Source organism: Spathaspora passalidarum (assembly GCF_000223485.1).
Source record: "Spathaspora passalidarum NRRL Y-27907 unplaced genomic scaffold SPAPAscaffold_3, whole genome shotgun sequence".
NCBI lineage: Eukaryota > Fungi > Ascomycota > Pichiomycetes > Serinales > Debaryomycetaceae > Spathaspora > Spathaspora passalidarum.
In genome coordinates, this window is record NW_006767427.1 from 1,347,653 (window position 1) to 1,361,639 (window position 13,987).

General features: G+C 36.4%; 7 protein-coding genes across 7 annotated transcripts; 4 read left to right on the forward strand and 3 right to left on the reverse strand. All coding sequences in view use genetic code 12, as the record gives it.

Annotated features, from left to right (window-relative positions):
* Window positions 1–387: 387 nt before the first annotated feature.
* On the forward strand, window positions 388–1,523 carry SPAPADRAFT_60637 (mitochondrial 37S ribosomal protein mS45; the record flags this gene model as incomplete). Its single annotated transcript, XM_007374752.1, has 3 exons — window positions 388–870; window positions 1,046–1,336; window positions 1,362–1,523. The coding sequence occupies 3 exons, from the start codon at window positions 388–390 to the stop codon at window positions 1,521–1,523; spliced, it is 936 nt and encodes a 311-aa protein (XP_007374814.1).
* A 182-nt stretch (window positions 1,524–1,705) lies between these two features.
* On the forward strand, window positions 1,706–2,417 carry SPAPADRAFT_60640 (uncharacterized protein; the record flags this gene model as incomplete). The annotated part of the gene is made up of 1 exon (XM_007374753.1): window positions 1,706–2,417. The coding sequence occupies one exon, from the start codon at window positions 1,727–1,729 to the stop codon at window positions 2,369–2,371; it is 645 nt and encodes a 214-aa protein (XP_007374815.1).
* Window positions 2,418–2,553: 136 nt separating this feature from the next.
* On the forward strand, window positions 2,554–3,057 carry GPI19 (phosphatidylinositol N-acetylglucosaminyltransferase; the record flags this gene model as incomplete). Its single annotated transcript, XM_007374754.1, has 1 exon — window positions 2,554–3,057. The coding sequence occupies one exon, from the start codon at window positions 2,554–2,556 to the stop codon at window positions 3,055–3,057; it is 504 nt and encodes a 167-aa protein (XP_007374816.1).
* Window positions 3,058–3,286: 229 nt separating this feature from the next.
* Window positions 3,287–6,085, reverse strand: SPAPADRAFT_55194 (uncharacterized protein; the record flags this gene model as incomplete). Its single annotated transcript, XM_007374755.1, has 1 exon — window positions 3,287–6,085. One exon carries the CDS (start codon window positions 6,083–6,085, stop codon window positions 3,287–3,289), a length of 2,799 nt encoding a protein of 932 aa, XP_007374817.1.
* A 241-nt stretch (window positions 6,086–6,326) lies between these two features.
* On the reverse strand, window positions 6,327–8,706 carry BUD14 (protein phosphatase regulator; the record flags this gene model as incomplete). Its single annotated transcript, XM_007374756.1, has 1 exon — window positions 6,327–8,706. The coding sequence occupies one exon, from the start codon at window positions 8,582–8,584 to the stop codon at window positions 6,404–6,406; it is 2,181 nt and encodes a 726-aa protein (XP_007374818.1).
* Window positions 8,707–9,464: 758 nt separating this feature from the next.
* Window positions 9,465–10,834, reverse strand: AAT1 (aspartate transaminase; the record flags this gene model as incomplete). Its single annotated transcript, XM_007374757.1, has 1 exon — window positions 9,465–10,834. The coding sequence occupies one exon, from the start codon at window positions 10,816–10,818 to the stop codon at window positions 9,511–9,513; it is 1,308 nt and encodes a 435-aa protein (XP_007374819.1).
* A 2,002-nt stretch (window positions 10,835–12,836) lies between these two features.
* RPF2 (rRNA-binding ribosome biosynthesis protein) lies at window positions 12,837–13,904 on the forward strand (the record flags this gene model as incomplete). Its single annotated transcript, XM_007374758.1, has 2 exons — window positions 12,837–12,850; window positions 12,911–13,904. 2 exons carry the CDS (start codon window positions 12,837–12,839, stop codon window positions 13,902–13,904), a joined length of 1,008 nt encoding a protein of 335 aa, XP_007374820.1.
* Window positions 13,905–13,987: the final 83 nt, after the last annotated feature.

Genomic DNA, 13,987 nt, shown 5'->3' on the forward strand with positions numbered 1-13,987 from the left:
AGAGGTTGGGAATGTTTTGGGAGCTGATATTATTGCTCGGCTCTGGATGACGGAAGTAGAATTCATGCCTTTTTACAATATTGAGTAAGTTGCCCTCCCTAACGAGCTTGCAACTAACATTAATTGCTCATCATATCAAAATTACTCTTTAGAAATATGTCATAACTCAAATGAGTTGTTTCTAACTAACTAAATCAAATAAATTAATGAGCTATTCTTGTATGTATTGGATGTTTGGTAGCCAGAGCTCGTCTGTACCACCGATTCCACTCACTCTCTCACTTTCTCCAGAAGAAAAAAATTTTGCTTCCAATTGAAAGCTCAGTGAAAAAATTTTCATTTTGACAACCATTTTATATAGACCAACTTCTAGAACTCAACACAACCATGTTAGCTAGGCAACTAACAACAGAGTCAAGCTCTCTTGTTAGAGAATTCTCGACTTCTTCAATTGCACATGCTAGGAAGTCCTTTCGTAAGGACGTTTCCCACCATAAGAATATGGTCAAGTTCTTTGGTCCTAAGAATATCGTGGGTGAATACCATAAGAACATATACTACTATCCAAACCAAAGTAATAGACCAAATTATATTGATCCTCAAACAAACCCTGTTGTAGGTCAGCGTGGCACTTTTGAAAACACCTCCAGATCAGTGAGAAGTAGAAATCCATCAATCCATCCATTCCCTCATAATGTCAATACCAAGACAAATTTAATGTTGTCAGATTTCTTAAAAGATGAAATAGTGAGAGATGTAAGAGAAAATGGATTACACATTCAAGAAGTATCACATAAATATGGTATCAACCAATTAAGAGTAGAGGCTGTTTTAAAATTAAGAGCTGTGGAAGAAAGTTTTAACGAAACTGTATGTATTTTTTTTTTTAATGTTCAAGAATGGGTTGTCAATATGATGAGATTGCTTTTAACAAAATTTTCGATTAGTCTTTAAGACACTTTATATGGTTAGACGTTATGCGCTGAAGGCAACCCATTCCAGAGAAATGAGGAGTAAAGTTAACTTTATACTAACATTCATTTAGTCTGGGTTAGATGCCCAAGAAAAGAAGGATTTGCAACATTTTGCTGATGTAATGAAGAGAATGTTCCCACTTTATCAAGGTGGTAATAACGGTGATAATTTGACTGAAATTCCAACTCCAAAGAAGATGTTGCAACAAAGATTCTTGACTATTGCTGAATCACAACCATTTGGTCCATTGGATGCAGCTAAGGTATTAGATTTAGAACCTGCTGTTGACACATTAAAGGAATTAAGTAAGGTCAAATCTAAAGAAGAACGTGAAAAAGAAGTTTCTAGTAAGAAAGAAACTGTTATTTATGGTAAGGAAAGAAAAGATGATTCAACTGTATTTAAATTTATTCTTAAAGAAAGTGAAGACACTGGGTTCCGTTATGGTGCTGCTAGAAGAGATAGAAAGAAGGATAGAAGGATTGGGTTTGATCGTTCCGGTAAAATGGTTTACCTTGTATAAACTCCTTAAACTTGTATATATTTAGCATTAGTACTTGTACTAGACACATAATCATAATTAAAACTGTTATAGTTCATGACATTAATTATACTAAGACTGAAATTTTATTGTGGTCACGTGAGCGTCTACACAAATCGACACGTCTGAAGTTACGAGTTTTTCGCTGAAGTTTTTTTTGGAAACTTAACCTTGCTTTATCCACAAACCGATCACGGTATACACATAGTAATGCTCGTTGGATTTATATTGACATTATTGGGATTATCTCAATTAATTGCTGGTTCGGCATTCACTTTCATCTTGGGTGCCCAAGAAAAGTCATGTTATTATGTATTCACCAAAAGGGAATCAACCAGTATTCGATACTACTTTGCCGTACAAAGTGGAGGATCATTTGATGTTGATTACGTGATTACTGATCCAGATGGAAACGTTATTCTCAGTGACCAAAAACAAAGACAAGGAGATTACGTATTTACCGCCCACAAGGTTGGTGAATACGAATTTTGTTTCTCGAATGAAATGTCAACATTTGCTGAAAAAGTGGTTGATTTTGAAATTACTTTTGATAATGAAGATGATGCCAATGGATTCAAGGCCAATATGCCAGAACAACCAAATGAAAAGCCTTTAGCTCATGTAGAAAACATGCAATCTACTGTTAACAAAATTGAACAACAATTGGATGGTTTATACAAGACTTTACAATATTACAAGACTAGAAATAACAGAAATCAAGCCACTGTTAGATCAACTGAATCAAGAATTTATTATTTCTCAATATTTGAAGTTGCCTTAATGGTTGGAATGGCATTTTTACAAATCACAATTGTTCAATTGTTTTTCAAAGGTTCAAGAAAACAATTAGTTTAGGTTTTCTATTAAAAAAAATACATAGTTTATTGTACAATTTAAAGGTAGTTAACAGTGTAAAACGACGAAGGGGAAAGAAAAAAAAAAAAGACTGACTAACTGAATATTTACTGCTAGACGTCAAGTATGAGTATATTTGACAGTGTAGTTGGGTGGACGAAAAATAAAGTACCTTGTAATCTATGCTATCAAGATCCAATTCACCACGACCTAACCAAGAAGATACTCTCGCGAGAGAATCCGATGTTACAGTCTCCACTAACGTAACTCAAAATGCTGAATATAAAGGATTTGCAGTTTATGTGATAGCTACCATAAGTTTACTCGTATGGATAAGTTGGACACTCCTTCCTGAGCTGACACTTCATAAGCTTTCAATATATTATTATCCCGATAGATATTGGGCTTTAGCAATACCATCGTATTCCCTCGTGCTTATGGCATTCATATATTGGGTGTTGGCATTGTATAACACTGAAGTATTAACAATACCGTTGAATGATATAAGAACGATTGTTGATGAACATTCTCATTTCCCAGGACAATCAGATGAGAAATTGACAAGGAAACAATTGATGGACTTGGCGTGTGATTACGTGCATGACGCCCCAAGTGGTGTTTGGGATTTACCAATAACTCTTGTCAATGAAGTGCTTTACAATAATGACGATGATAGAGAAATATGACTTTTACCGCTGAATCCCTCGATTAATGATTAAGTTGACAATGGATTGGCAACACGTAATCCTGAAATAATACGCAGAATTTTGGGAGTCTAATTTGATATAGGAACGGATAATAAGATAAACTTCGCCAATTAACAGCTTTTAGTTTCAATTAATTTAGTCTATATACTGTTTACAAATTGGTAAATTTACACCAGGGTAACTTTACATCTATATAATTAGGGGAATTCTATGCCCCATAAACAACTTGTAAATGATTTCTAACTTCTGGATCAATATGCGTCAAAACTTGACTTTGCCAAACTTCTTCTCCTAATAGGACACGATAGTTACTGATTAAATCGGTAAATAAATGTTGTAATTCCTGAGTTGGACTTTGATAGTTACCGATGCATGTTATTAAAATTGCCAAATTCTTCTTTCCTTGTTGATTGCTTAATCCTCCAAATCCTTGGTCGGGATTGACCCCAATTATGTTTATCATTCCATGGAAACCAGTTTCCTTCTCGTTATTATCAACAAGATATAAGAAATGTGAACACCACAGAACAATAAATTCAGCTAATCTAGGAGCAACAGTAGCGGCACCACCTGGTGTCAATCCCATTCTACCTAAGCAAATAGCAGCATTTTCTAACACTGTAGATTGAGTATCAGTACTGTTCAATACTGGAATCAACAAATCAACCAAATTACTTAAATATGGCTTGACTTCTTCAAATGTGGTTCTAATCACAATTTCTCCCAAGGCCCATATGGCATTATTATAAACGGGGTAACTGCTATAAGATCGATTATTAATCTCATTGCCAATAGATAACAAAATTGAATGTAAATATGGTTTAACAATAGGATCCAAGACAAATATGGCTAAATCTCCCAATAACGCGTATGCAGACTGTCTGACGTCGGCATTATAATCTTCAAAACACAACATAAGCAATTCCATTAAGTTATGAGCTGGTTGTTGTTGAATTAAATCAACCGAATGTTGTTCAAATCCTTGGATTAAACCATCAATTAAATCCAACGAAGTAACCATGAAATCCTTCTCAGGAGCTTCGATACTTGGATCAGTTTGACATTGCTGATCTAATTGAATACAATTAGATAAAATCTTGATGGCACGTTCATACACTGGCACAGCAAATGGAGCAAATAATTCTCTTAATGTAGCGGCAATTGATGCCATACACTCCAAAAGTGGCCATAATCCGGTATCATTATCATCCAAAATTTCCCATTTTCTTAATAATGGAGGTAATAAAGTATTCATATATTCTGGATTTGAAGATAAGTTTTCATATCCCATTTTCTCAACAAAGGTTTGAATACAATCATACAAAATAATCAAGTTCTTACGTTGATAAGTTTCAAAACACTTGGCAAAATGAGCTAAAAGTGGCTCCAAATAAAATTCAATTAAGCTTGAATCACTTTCTTCGATGAATGCAGATAATGCAGAGCATGCTGCTTCTTGAACGACTTTCTTTTTATCCAAGGCACAAGTAACAATGGATTGGAAAGTTGGCTGGAAGTAATTGGCATATTCACCTCCGTCATGAGCTTCCTCACTTACCCAACTAACATATCTTGATAAGGTCCAACATGTTATTTGTCTTACTCTAGGTTGTTCATCTTGTAGTCTATCAACCAAAAATGGAACCAAGGATGGTAATTTATCTCGAGCAAGCTCAATGCAACTTGCACTGATAGCACCAAATGCTAAGATGGCAGCTTCACGCACTGGCCATTCGGGTGATACAATTTTTTCCTGTAATATAGGTAAAGTAACCATGAGAACTTCACCAGGGAAATTTTCCGAAAGTACATCCAAAGTAGCTGCTGAACATTTTCTTAAACTCCATTGATCAATTTCCAGTTCTTCGTCATCTTCGTCATCTTCTACATCAGAATCGTAGTCCGGACTTGGATTCTTGGTGCCGTTAGCTGATCCATTAACACTATTATTATTGCTTGTACGTGCATCCTTCCCCTTGGCATTTTGTGGCTTGATATCTTCGTCCTTATCAGCAACATCAGCATTATCTCTGGTATCGGCTATTTCCATCAAGAAAATTTCTTCTTCGGAATAAACCATTTTATCCAATAAAATAGGTAAAATCAAACTCAATTTTGGTTTGAATAATTCCTTATCTTGTTCGCTTGCTGTTGACAATGCCAATAAAAACTCGCATGCTTCAAGCGAAACTTCCTCGCTGGTATTTTCTTGCATTAAATGCAAACAGTAGTTTATAACACCATCCAAGTGAGGCATCAATTTATCCGGTCTCAGTTCAAGAATTAACAAGAATGAAGAACAGATGTTCTTACGGACTTCGTTAGATCCACCATCTTGAGCCAATGAAAATAATTTTGTCAAATAAGCATCAATAATCACGAGGAATGATTGAGTGTTTAATGGAACAAACTGGTTAACGCAATGGATAGCACTGGCTTTGATTTTGTCGCTTGGATGGCTCAACAATTCTAAAAACAGGGCCAAAAGGAAATTTAGCGGTCTCTCGCCTTGAAATTCAACATCTAATTGGGAATAAGAATCTTCACAAATTTTACTCAAAGCGCTCATGGCAGCTTCTTGAGGAACGAATCCGGTTCCAGTGCTGGTTTTTGCTAATGCTAGCAAATTTGGTAAAATAGTGGGCCATCCTTCCAATCCATATATTGAGAATAACGAGGTTATGACATTCCCGGTGATATTTCTCACCATAGAATCATCGCTAGTTAACCCAGTCAAGATGTTGTCCAACAAGTACTGTCGGTTCAGCTGTCTTCTTTTCAAAATGCTGTTTTTCAAATTTATCCCAGCAGCGGCACGAACATCGGATTTGGCAGAAGTGTCCTTGACTAATAATTCAAACAAGTAGTTTTCAAACTCTGGTTCCTGTTTAGCTTGATCGAGGGCATCATTGGCCAACTTACGCTCTTGGTTATTTATGGATAACGACCCTCTGAATATATGTTTTAATTGCTCCAACGCCTGAGGATCAGCCGTCCACGAAGACATGTTTGAATGTTAGTGTATGACTATACAGTATATGTAGAAATCACTATGTGGTTGTAAAGTTTTTGGTTGTCAAAACTTTTTGGACTACTAAAAAAAAAAATTTAGAGATTTTGATGAGCCAGTTTTGTATAGAGATCTTATTTGATCCGAGGACACGACCTGTCAATATGTATTCCAGTTTAGAGCAGGTGGTTTACAAACTATCTTTATAAGTGGTATTCGGTGGTTGTATCAAGATAAATACAGAATATTAAGTTGTATATTAAGCAATACCATACTGGTTTGTCTCTAGCTATCATTAAATCGTAAATATCTATTTTAAGAATTCAAAATATCATCTAATTCAGCCAACTTCTCGGCTAATTCATCAAACTTTCCTAAAATCGGCATAAACATCTCATGCACTGGTTTCAGTTTCCTTCGTTCATTCTTGATGTCGTTGCTCGAAGAGTTCACGCTTGTTGAAGGCGTTATTATTAAATCCTCCAAGCTACTACTTGTAGTTGCATCTATGCTTTCCTTTTTTGATTTATGAAGCGATAAATGAGACAGCGAATTTTCTGGTGTTGGCAAAGATTGTAAATTGGGTGATAGTTGCTCGTCACCACCATCATGCGGCTCTTCGAGAATCAGGGTGTTGTTGTCGGAATCAGGTTGTGTATACTCAGGACTAGTACCGGAATATTGTCGTGCTGTTCTCTGATATGGGTTTTCGCTATAGATAGGCTCTTTACGCGGTTCAACTTCTGGAATATGTTCTTTGCTCCTGGTGTCGGTTTGATCCATCTGCTCTTGTATATCTGAAGTAACCTTCCTCAAACGGTCCAAGATAATCGATCTTGTTAAGCTAGAGTTGTCGTCCTCTTCTGGTTCTTCCTTCTTACTTGGAGTGTCTGGGGAATATGACCCGATGGATATCTCATCCAATGTATTTAAACTAGCACGTTTTGGCTGAATAAACAATTCTTCAAATGCATCATCTGCAATATTCAACTTATCTGGTTTCTTATCTGAAGATCGCTTGTGTTTGGGAAGATTGAGGGGAGTCTCTGGGAATATATCACTAAGAATTTCCAGTTGTTTTTCATCCAGTTTATCTTCATCTTGGGTTATTTTGTCATGGATAAAATATCCAAATCCTGGTGGTCGACGTAAAGTGTCTTCTTCGTTTTCTTCATCATCATCATCATCGGTGATTTCTCCTAAACTTTCAAAAGTAACTGATTTGTTACATTTTTTATTTTGACGTGATGACAAACTATCAACTGAATTGTCACCCTCTTCTGTCTCTCCACCTTCTACTGATTCCAATGGCAATTCCTTTTTCTCTAATTCTTCATTCTTGAAACAATTTAATCTTGCTAATCTTTCCCCATATGTTTCCAAACATTCTGCAGGAACAAATCCAACCTTACCATCTTCTTCGTCAGTGACCACTTCCTGGTCTTCTCCTTTTTCCTGCAATCCCCGTTCAATGCGCTCTTGCTTGGTTAATTTTCGAATCAACCACCAATAATTATCTTCGTCGTTTATTAGATGTACTGGTTCATCACGCTGAAGAGTACAGTGGGAAGGGTCTGGACCAGAAAAATCATAAAGACCATACAATTTATTGGGGTCAATCTCTCGAGGTGGTGATCTTGGTGGTGAAGGTGGCAAGTATAAATCTTCTAGGTTTTCTTCTTCGTCTCCTTGCTCTGTTTCGATATCTTCATCGATGAGCTTCTCTATATTTAGTTCGGGTGTTGATGGTTCGAAATCTTCTGTATCTTCGTCATTTCGACTATCCAAATCAGAGTCATCATAATCATCATCATCATCATCATTATTAGATTCCGATATATAGTCTTCATCTTCATCTTCGTCGTCATCAATGTTGTCTACGTGTATAGCTTCCATTGACCGTACAGAAGTATTATCATTCACAATATGTCCATTCAATGAAGCATCACTTGATTTCTTGACTAATCTATCTTGATTCACCTTTAAAGAATTCTTTCGAGTTAATTTTCGCTGTTGATGTACTTTATCGTCGTTATATCCTTTTCCAAACTTGGTCATAAATTTATTATTTCGTTCATTGAACAATTCGTTTGGGTCAAAGATGTTGTTATGAATTCTTTTGGTTGCATCTTCTTCGTCGTCGTCGTCATTATTGATAATATATTGTAATACTGAGCTTGAGATTGTCAGTTTTCCTAATCCAGCGTGATTGGGATTGTGTACTACGGAATCGGTTTGTGTGTATTGTGAGGATGATACTGATGCAGTGGGGGAGAATGGGGCTAATTTCCGTTCTAAATCATGCAAAAGTTTATTAGTTGATTCAAGCGTATTGTTGTGTTCAATTAAATCCTGGTCATCGTCGTCGCTGTCATCGGGTAATGGCAACGAGGCTGTTGAACTAACGTGATTGGTGGTTTGTGCAGTTTCAGGCCTAGACTCACCGTCAGGAGGTGTTATCGCGACTGGAGTGTGCGGATTGCTTTCACTCTCCATTGTATGACGTATATTATGGATGGAGTGGTGGTGTATGGCGATGTATTAAAGTGGTATCACCTGGATAGAACCTTGTAGAAAGAAAGTAGTTAGAGTAAGATTTGTTGAAGACTGCATAGATTAAAAATAGATCCATTTTTTCTTTAAGGGGGACGAGACAAAACTAAAGTTTTTTTTTTTCTTGTGCTGATTTTCTTTCAAACAAAAAAAATTATTTTTGAAAAGTTCGCGTCTTTTTGATTTTGTGTAGGAATGCTCAACTATTACATCATTAAACTATGCCAACAGTATGACTAATATGTTAAACTTTGCCATCCCGTGCACGGTTGGTCTGTGTACTTCTCATCAGTGATCTAGCCAAGAAGTCACCATTAACTTGTGTGGTTTTTCTTGGAATCTCTAGCGTGTTTTTTTTTCGATTGTTTTCATAGTTTCATCGCGCTGGTATCCCATTGTTCCACTGCGAAACCATCAATTGCCAGCCCCGCTATTGAGGCTGTCCAAAACATCATGATCTACTAAAAAAAAACCTCCCACCCGCCAAACGCAGCTCGACTCCTTGAGAGTTCATATCTGACGTGAGGTGGCAGTTGTAAACGTGCCCGGGCATGGATGAAGCTTCTCGGCTCTGCACTTCTGCTTGTTTCTAGGCGGAACTTTTCTTGGTTGTCAAGAGGATTCTTTCAAAAATTCCAATTCTAAACTCTGTTATTTGTGGATAGTACTGGCTTGTCATATTGTCTATTGGACAGTGACAAGTTTTTTTTTTTCAGTAGGTCGAGCCAGTGCTTTCACATGTGAAGCTAACTTGATACTTTGCAGCCAATTTTTTGCAATACCTCCAGTAAATTTGCTTCTTTACCTTATTGGTTATAATTATAATACTCATACTTTCATTTATTAACTATATATAAAACTTTTTTTTATTACTTCTTAATAACTTCGTTAATAGCATTGGCCAAGTATTCAACGTTGTTGTCGTTAATACCAGAAATACTGAATCTACCATCTTCAGTAGCATAGACAGAGAATTCATTTCTCAATCTGATAACTTGTTCACTTGATAAACCAGTGTAAACAAACATACCCTTTTGCTTCAACAAGTGGTCCCAGTTGTAGTTAGTCTTGTCTAATCTATCATACAAGGTTTGACGGATAGTGTTTAATCTACCAACAACTTGGTTCAAGTCGCTTAACCAAGATTGCAACAAGGCTTCATCTTGGAAAATGGTTTCAACAATCTTGGAACCGTGGATTGGTGGAGAAGAGTACATTGGTCTAATCAACTTCTTCAATTGGGATTCAACAGCCTTGGAAGCTTCACCAGAAGAAGTAATGATGGAAATAGAACCAGTACGTTCACCGTAAAGACCCATGTTCTTGGCAAAGGATTGACATAATGCAAAGGATGGAATCTTGTTGGAGTTGGCTAAAGCAGTCAACTTTCTAATGAATCCAATATCTTCATATGGAATACCACTACCGAAACCTTGGTAAGCCATATCAACCAATGGGAAGAATTTCTTGTCTTGGACGATTTGTAACACTTCGTCTTGTTGTTCTGGAGTCAAATCCATACCAGTTGGGTTGTGACAACAAGCATGTAAAAGAACAATGGAGCCTTCTGGTTGTTCAGCCAAAGACTTCTTCAAGTTGGCGTAATCCAAGTCATTCTTGGACTTGTCATAGTAGGCATAGTATTCTGGGGTTAAACCAGCATCAGCGAAAACAGCAACGTGGTTAGCCCAAGTTGGTTGAGGAACGAGAATCTTCTTGGAAGAGTAGAATCTGTTCAAGAAATCAGCAATAACACGAAGAGAACCGGTACCGGAGATAGTTTGAGCAGTGACAATTCTGCCATCTTCAATCAATTGCTTACCGTTAGCATCCTTGTTAGAGTTGTTGAAAATGAAGTTCTTGACAATGTTTTGGAAAGTCTTGGAACCGTTAATTGGAGTATATTCCTTTTCAGTTTCAGTTTGCAAGAGCTTGGTTTCAGCTTGCTTGACACTTGGGAAAATAATTGGCTTACCTTGGTTGTCTCTGTAAGCACCAACACCCAAGTTAATTTTCTTGGTATTTTTGTCTTCCTTGAAAGCTTCGGTAATACCCAAAATCTTATCAGGTGGAGCTAATGGAATATCATTCCAAGATGACAATTGAGAAGTGGTAGAGAATTGTTTGAGTAAGATTCTCTTGGTAGAGACTTGTTTAGCTAATTGAGTTCTGTACATGGTTGATAACTGGTTTAAAGAGAAGAGAGAAAAGGGGGATGGAAAAGTTTAAACTTTTTGAGGGGGGGGGTTTATTTGTGATTTATATGGGCAGTAAATTGCGAGGTTTTTTTTTTTTTTGGAGGGGACGAAAGGAAGAAACAAAATTTTTCAGTCGACCAAATAATTTTTTATTGGTTAAGTTAGGTGGAGGAGGTGAGGAGGAGAGTCAAAAAAAACAATCGATTTCTTTGTTTTGTTTGATTCATACCGAAGTGGGGTGAATTACGTACAATTGGAAGTGAAATTTCTTTTTACATGGGCTTAACCGCTTAGTCATAACACCAGAAATAGTGAAAATGTCCAACCGAGGACAAATTGGTGTTGCCTGGGTTACTAATTATTCGTTTTATGCTAGTATTGAATTAGTCAATTTTTCATTCGATTTCAAAATGCTCGCGGAGTGGTGGCAGAGAGGTGGCAGAGAGGTGACTCACTGTAGAAAATATTTTTATCACATGATTCTTCAGTTTCCGTGCTCGGCACATTACTACGACAAACATCCAAATTATTGTGATGAAAAGAACACAAAAGAGGGGGGGCACCACAGTAGTTCTGTTCGGCTTTATGATATTTATTCCGTAATTATCCGATGCTTTAGCATTTCCCAACTTGGAAGCCTAACGCTAAATTCACCGATTCGCATTTTGTTCCAAAAACCGAGGGGTTTGAGCCAGAAAAAAAAATTTGACACGCAATTAGTCTTGCCTAAAAATGTATCGCAATTTCGCAATCCTGGTAGCTGGAATAAATTGTAAACCTGTGAAAGGGATCGTAAGATCTTTTGAGAAAGTCGCCTAACTTAGGTCCATACTTTTAAAAATATTATGGTGACCTTTCATATGATCTGTAGTGTGAAATCCCTTTCAGAAACTGCCCAGTCTAAATGCAATACAGTTCTTATTATAACGTTCAAAGCGAACTTGTAGAATGTTCCAAACGGGACAGATATTTTGCAAAGGGGAATTTGCAAACTTTGGAATAATTGTAATAAGATCAAACAAAGGTGGGGGTTTTGAATGGTCTTTCAAGTGTCCTCAGCTAAGTAGACCCGTCCAACTAAACCCAGGCATAGATTTTCATACGGCCTTGTAATTATTTCCAAACCAAATAAAATATAAAGAACTGTCTTGTTGAATCTAACGTAGAAGGGTGTCCTTCCTTCAATTCAAATTCATGGAGTAGAATTTTTCTGCTTTTATAGTTCCCATAACGATCACAAAATACAAACTAAGGTCAAAGACGACGTATTGGCTCGGTCATAACTGCGACATAATTCTCTATTCATATTTAATTGACAAATACACTCAGTATACAGATTCTTTAATTTCAATAAGGTGTTACACAGGAAACAGGTTTTCTACTTTTTGCAACCAAATTCTGACATTTTCAAGCCAAATTTTGAACAAATTTACTGAGGTAGTTAGCAAGCAAAAAGAGTATGTTCTTTTCAAAAGCAAGTACCAGATAAATCAACATCATCTGTATTACTGGTAGCTGGCCCAAGCTGAAAGGTGATGAGACTCATGATTTGACAATAAACCATCCATATATCTTTGATCACGTGAGTCATCATTTTAGATGAGATTTTGAAAAATAGAAATTTTGAGTTGTACAATTCGGTTGTATAGTGTAGTGGTTATCACTTTCGGTTTTGATCCGAACAACCCCGGTTCGAATCCGGGTACGACCTATTTTTTTACTAATTCCTTTTTTTGCATATTCTCGTCAAAATGTCCAATATTAGATAGTGCTAATATAAACTACATTTGATACAGCTGCCTTTGAGCATCTTAGAGTTATGACTTTACTTTTTTGTGTGTATAGTAGACCTCGTTTAAATAAAGGCACTTCGTTATTTGCTTCCAGTCGCAAATTTGGCTGGGAAAAAAAAATTTCCAAAATTTCCAATGCTCATCGTAATAAAAAATTAATTTTTTTAATCAGTGATTTAATCTTGTGCTTTAAGGCTAGACATAATGATCAGAACAATGTATGTATAATCAGAAGGAGATATCGTTTCATCGAGAGTGTCATACTAACATAATTATAGCAAACCTAAGAATGCTCGTTCTAAAAGAGCTCTTGCAAAGAAAGAAGCCAAGTTAGTGGAAAACACCAAGAGTGCATTATTTGTCCCAGGTTCTACTGGAAATAAGATGTTACACGATGCCATGTGTGATTTGATGGCATTAAAGAAACCACATGCCAAGAAGTTCAGTCGTAAGAATGAAATCAGACCTTTTGAGGACGCAGCTGAATTAGAATTCTTTTCTGAAAAGAATGATTCTTCATTAATGGTTTTCTCTTCAAATAACAAGAAACGTCCAAACACATTAATATTTACTAGATTTTTCAACCACAAGGTATATGATATGATTGAATTATCTATACAACAAAATTACAAGTTATTACAAGATTTCAAGAAGACAACATTCACGATCGGATTAAAACCAATGTTTGTATTTAACGGTCCTGCATTTGATTCCCATCCAGTTTTCCAACATCTTAAATCTTTATTCTTGGATTTCTACCGTGGAGAAGAAACCGATTTACAAGATGTTGCTGGGTTACAATATGTTATTGCATTATCTGTAGGCGAGATTGAAGATTTGAATGCCAGCGACAAAAACTTACCTTTGTTACACTTCAGAGTTTACAAATTAAAGTCATATAGATCAGGACAAAAGTTGCCTAGAATAGAGCTTGATGAGATTGGACCAAGATTTGATTTCAAGATTGGTAGAAGAATAACCCCTGCTCCAGAAGTTGAAAAAGAAGCTAACAGAAAACCAAAACAATTGGAAGCTAAAGTTAAGAAGAATGTTTCCACTGATTTCATGGGTGATAAGGTGGCCCAAATTCATGTTGGTAAGCAAGATTTAGGTAAATTACAAACCAGAAAAATGAAGGGTTTGAAGTCCAAATACGACCAATTAAGTGAAGATGAAGATGAAGAAGAAGGTGAATACGAAGAATTTGCTGACGAGATTGAATCTGAAGATGAAGTTGAAGATGAACCAAGAGCTAAGAAGCAAAAGGTCTAGACTATGTAGTTGTTAGTTCTATAGCATATAAATGTAATTTTAGTTCGTTCCATTTACGCTCACTCTTTTTTTTTTTTGCTGTC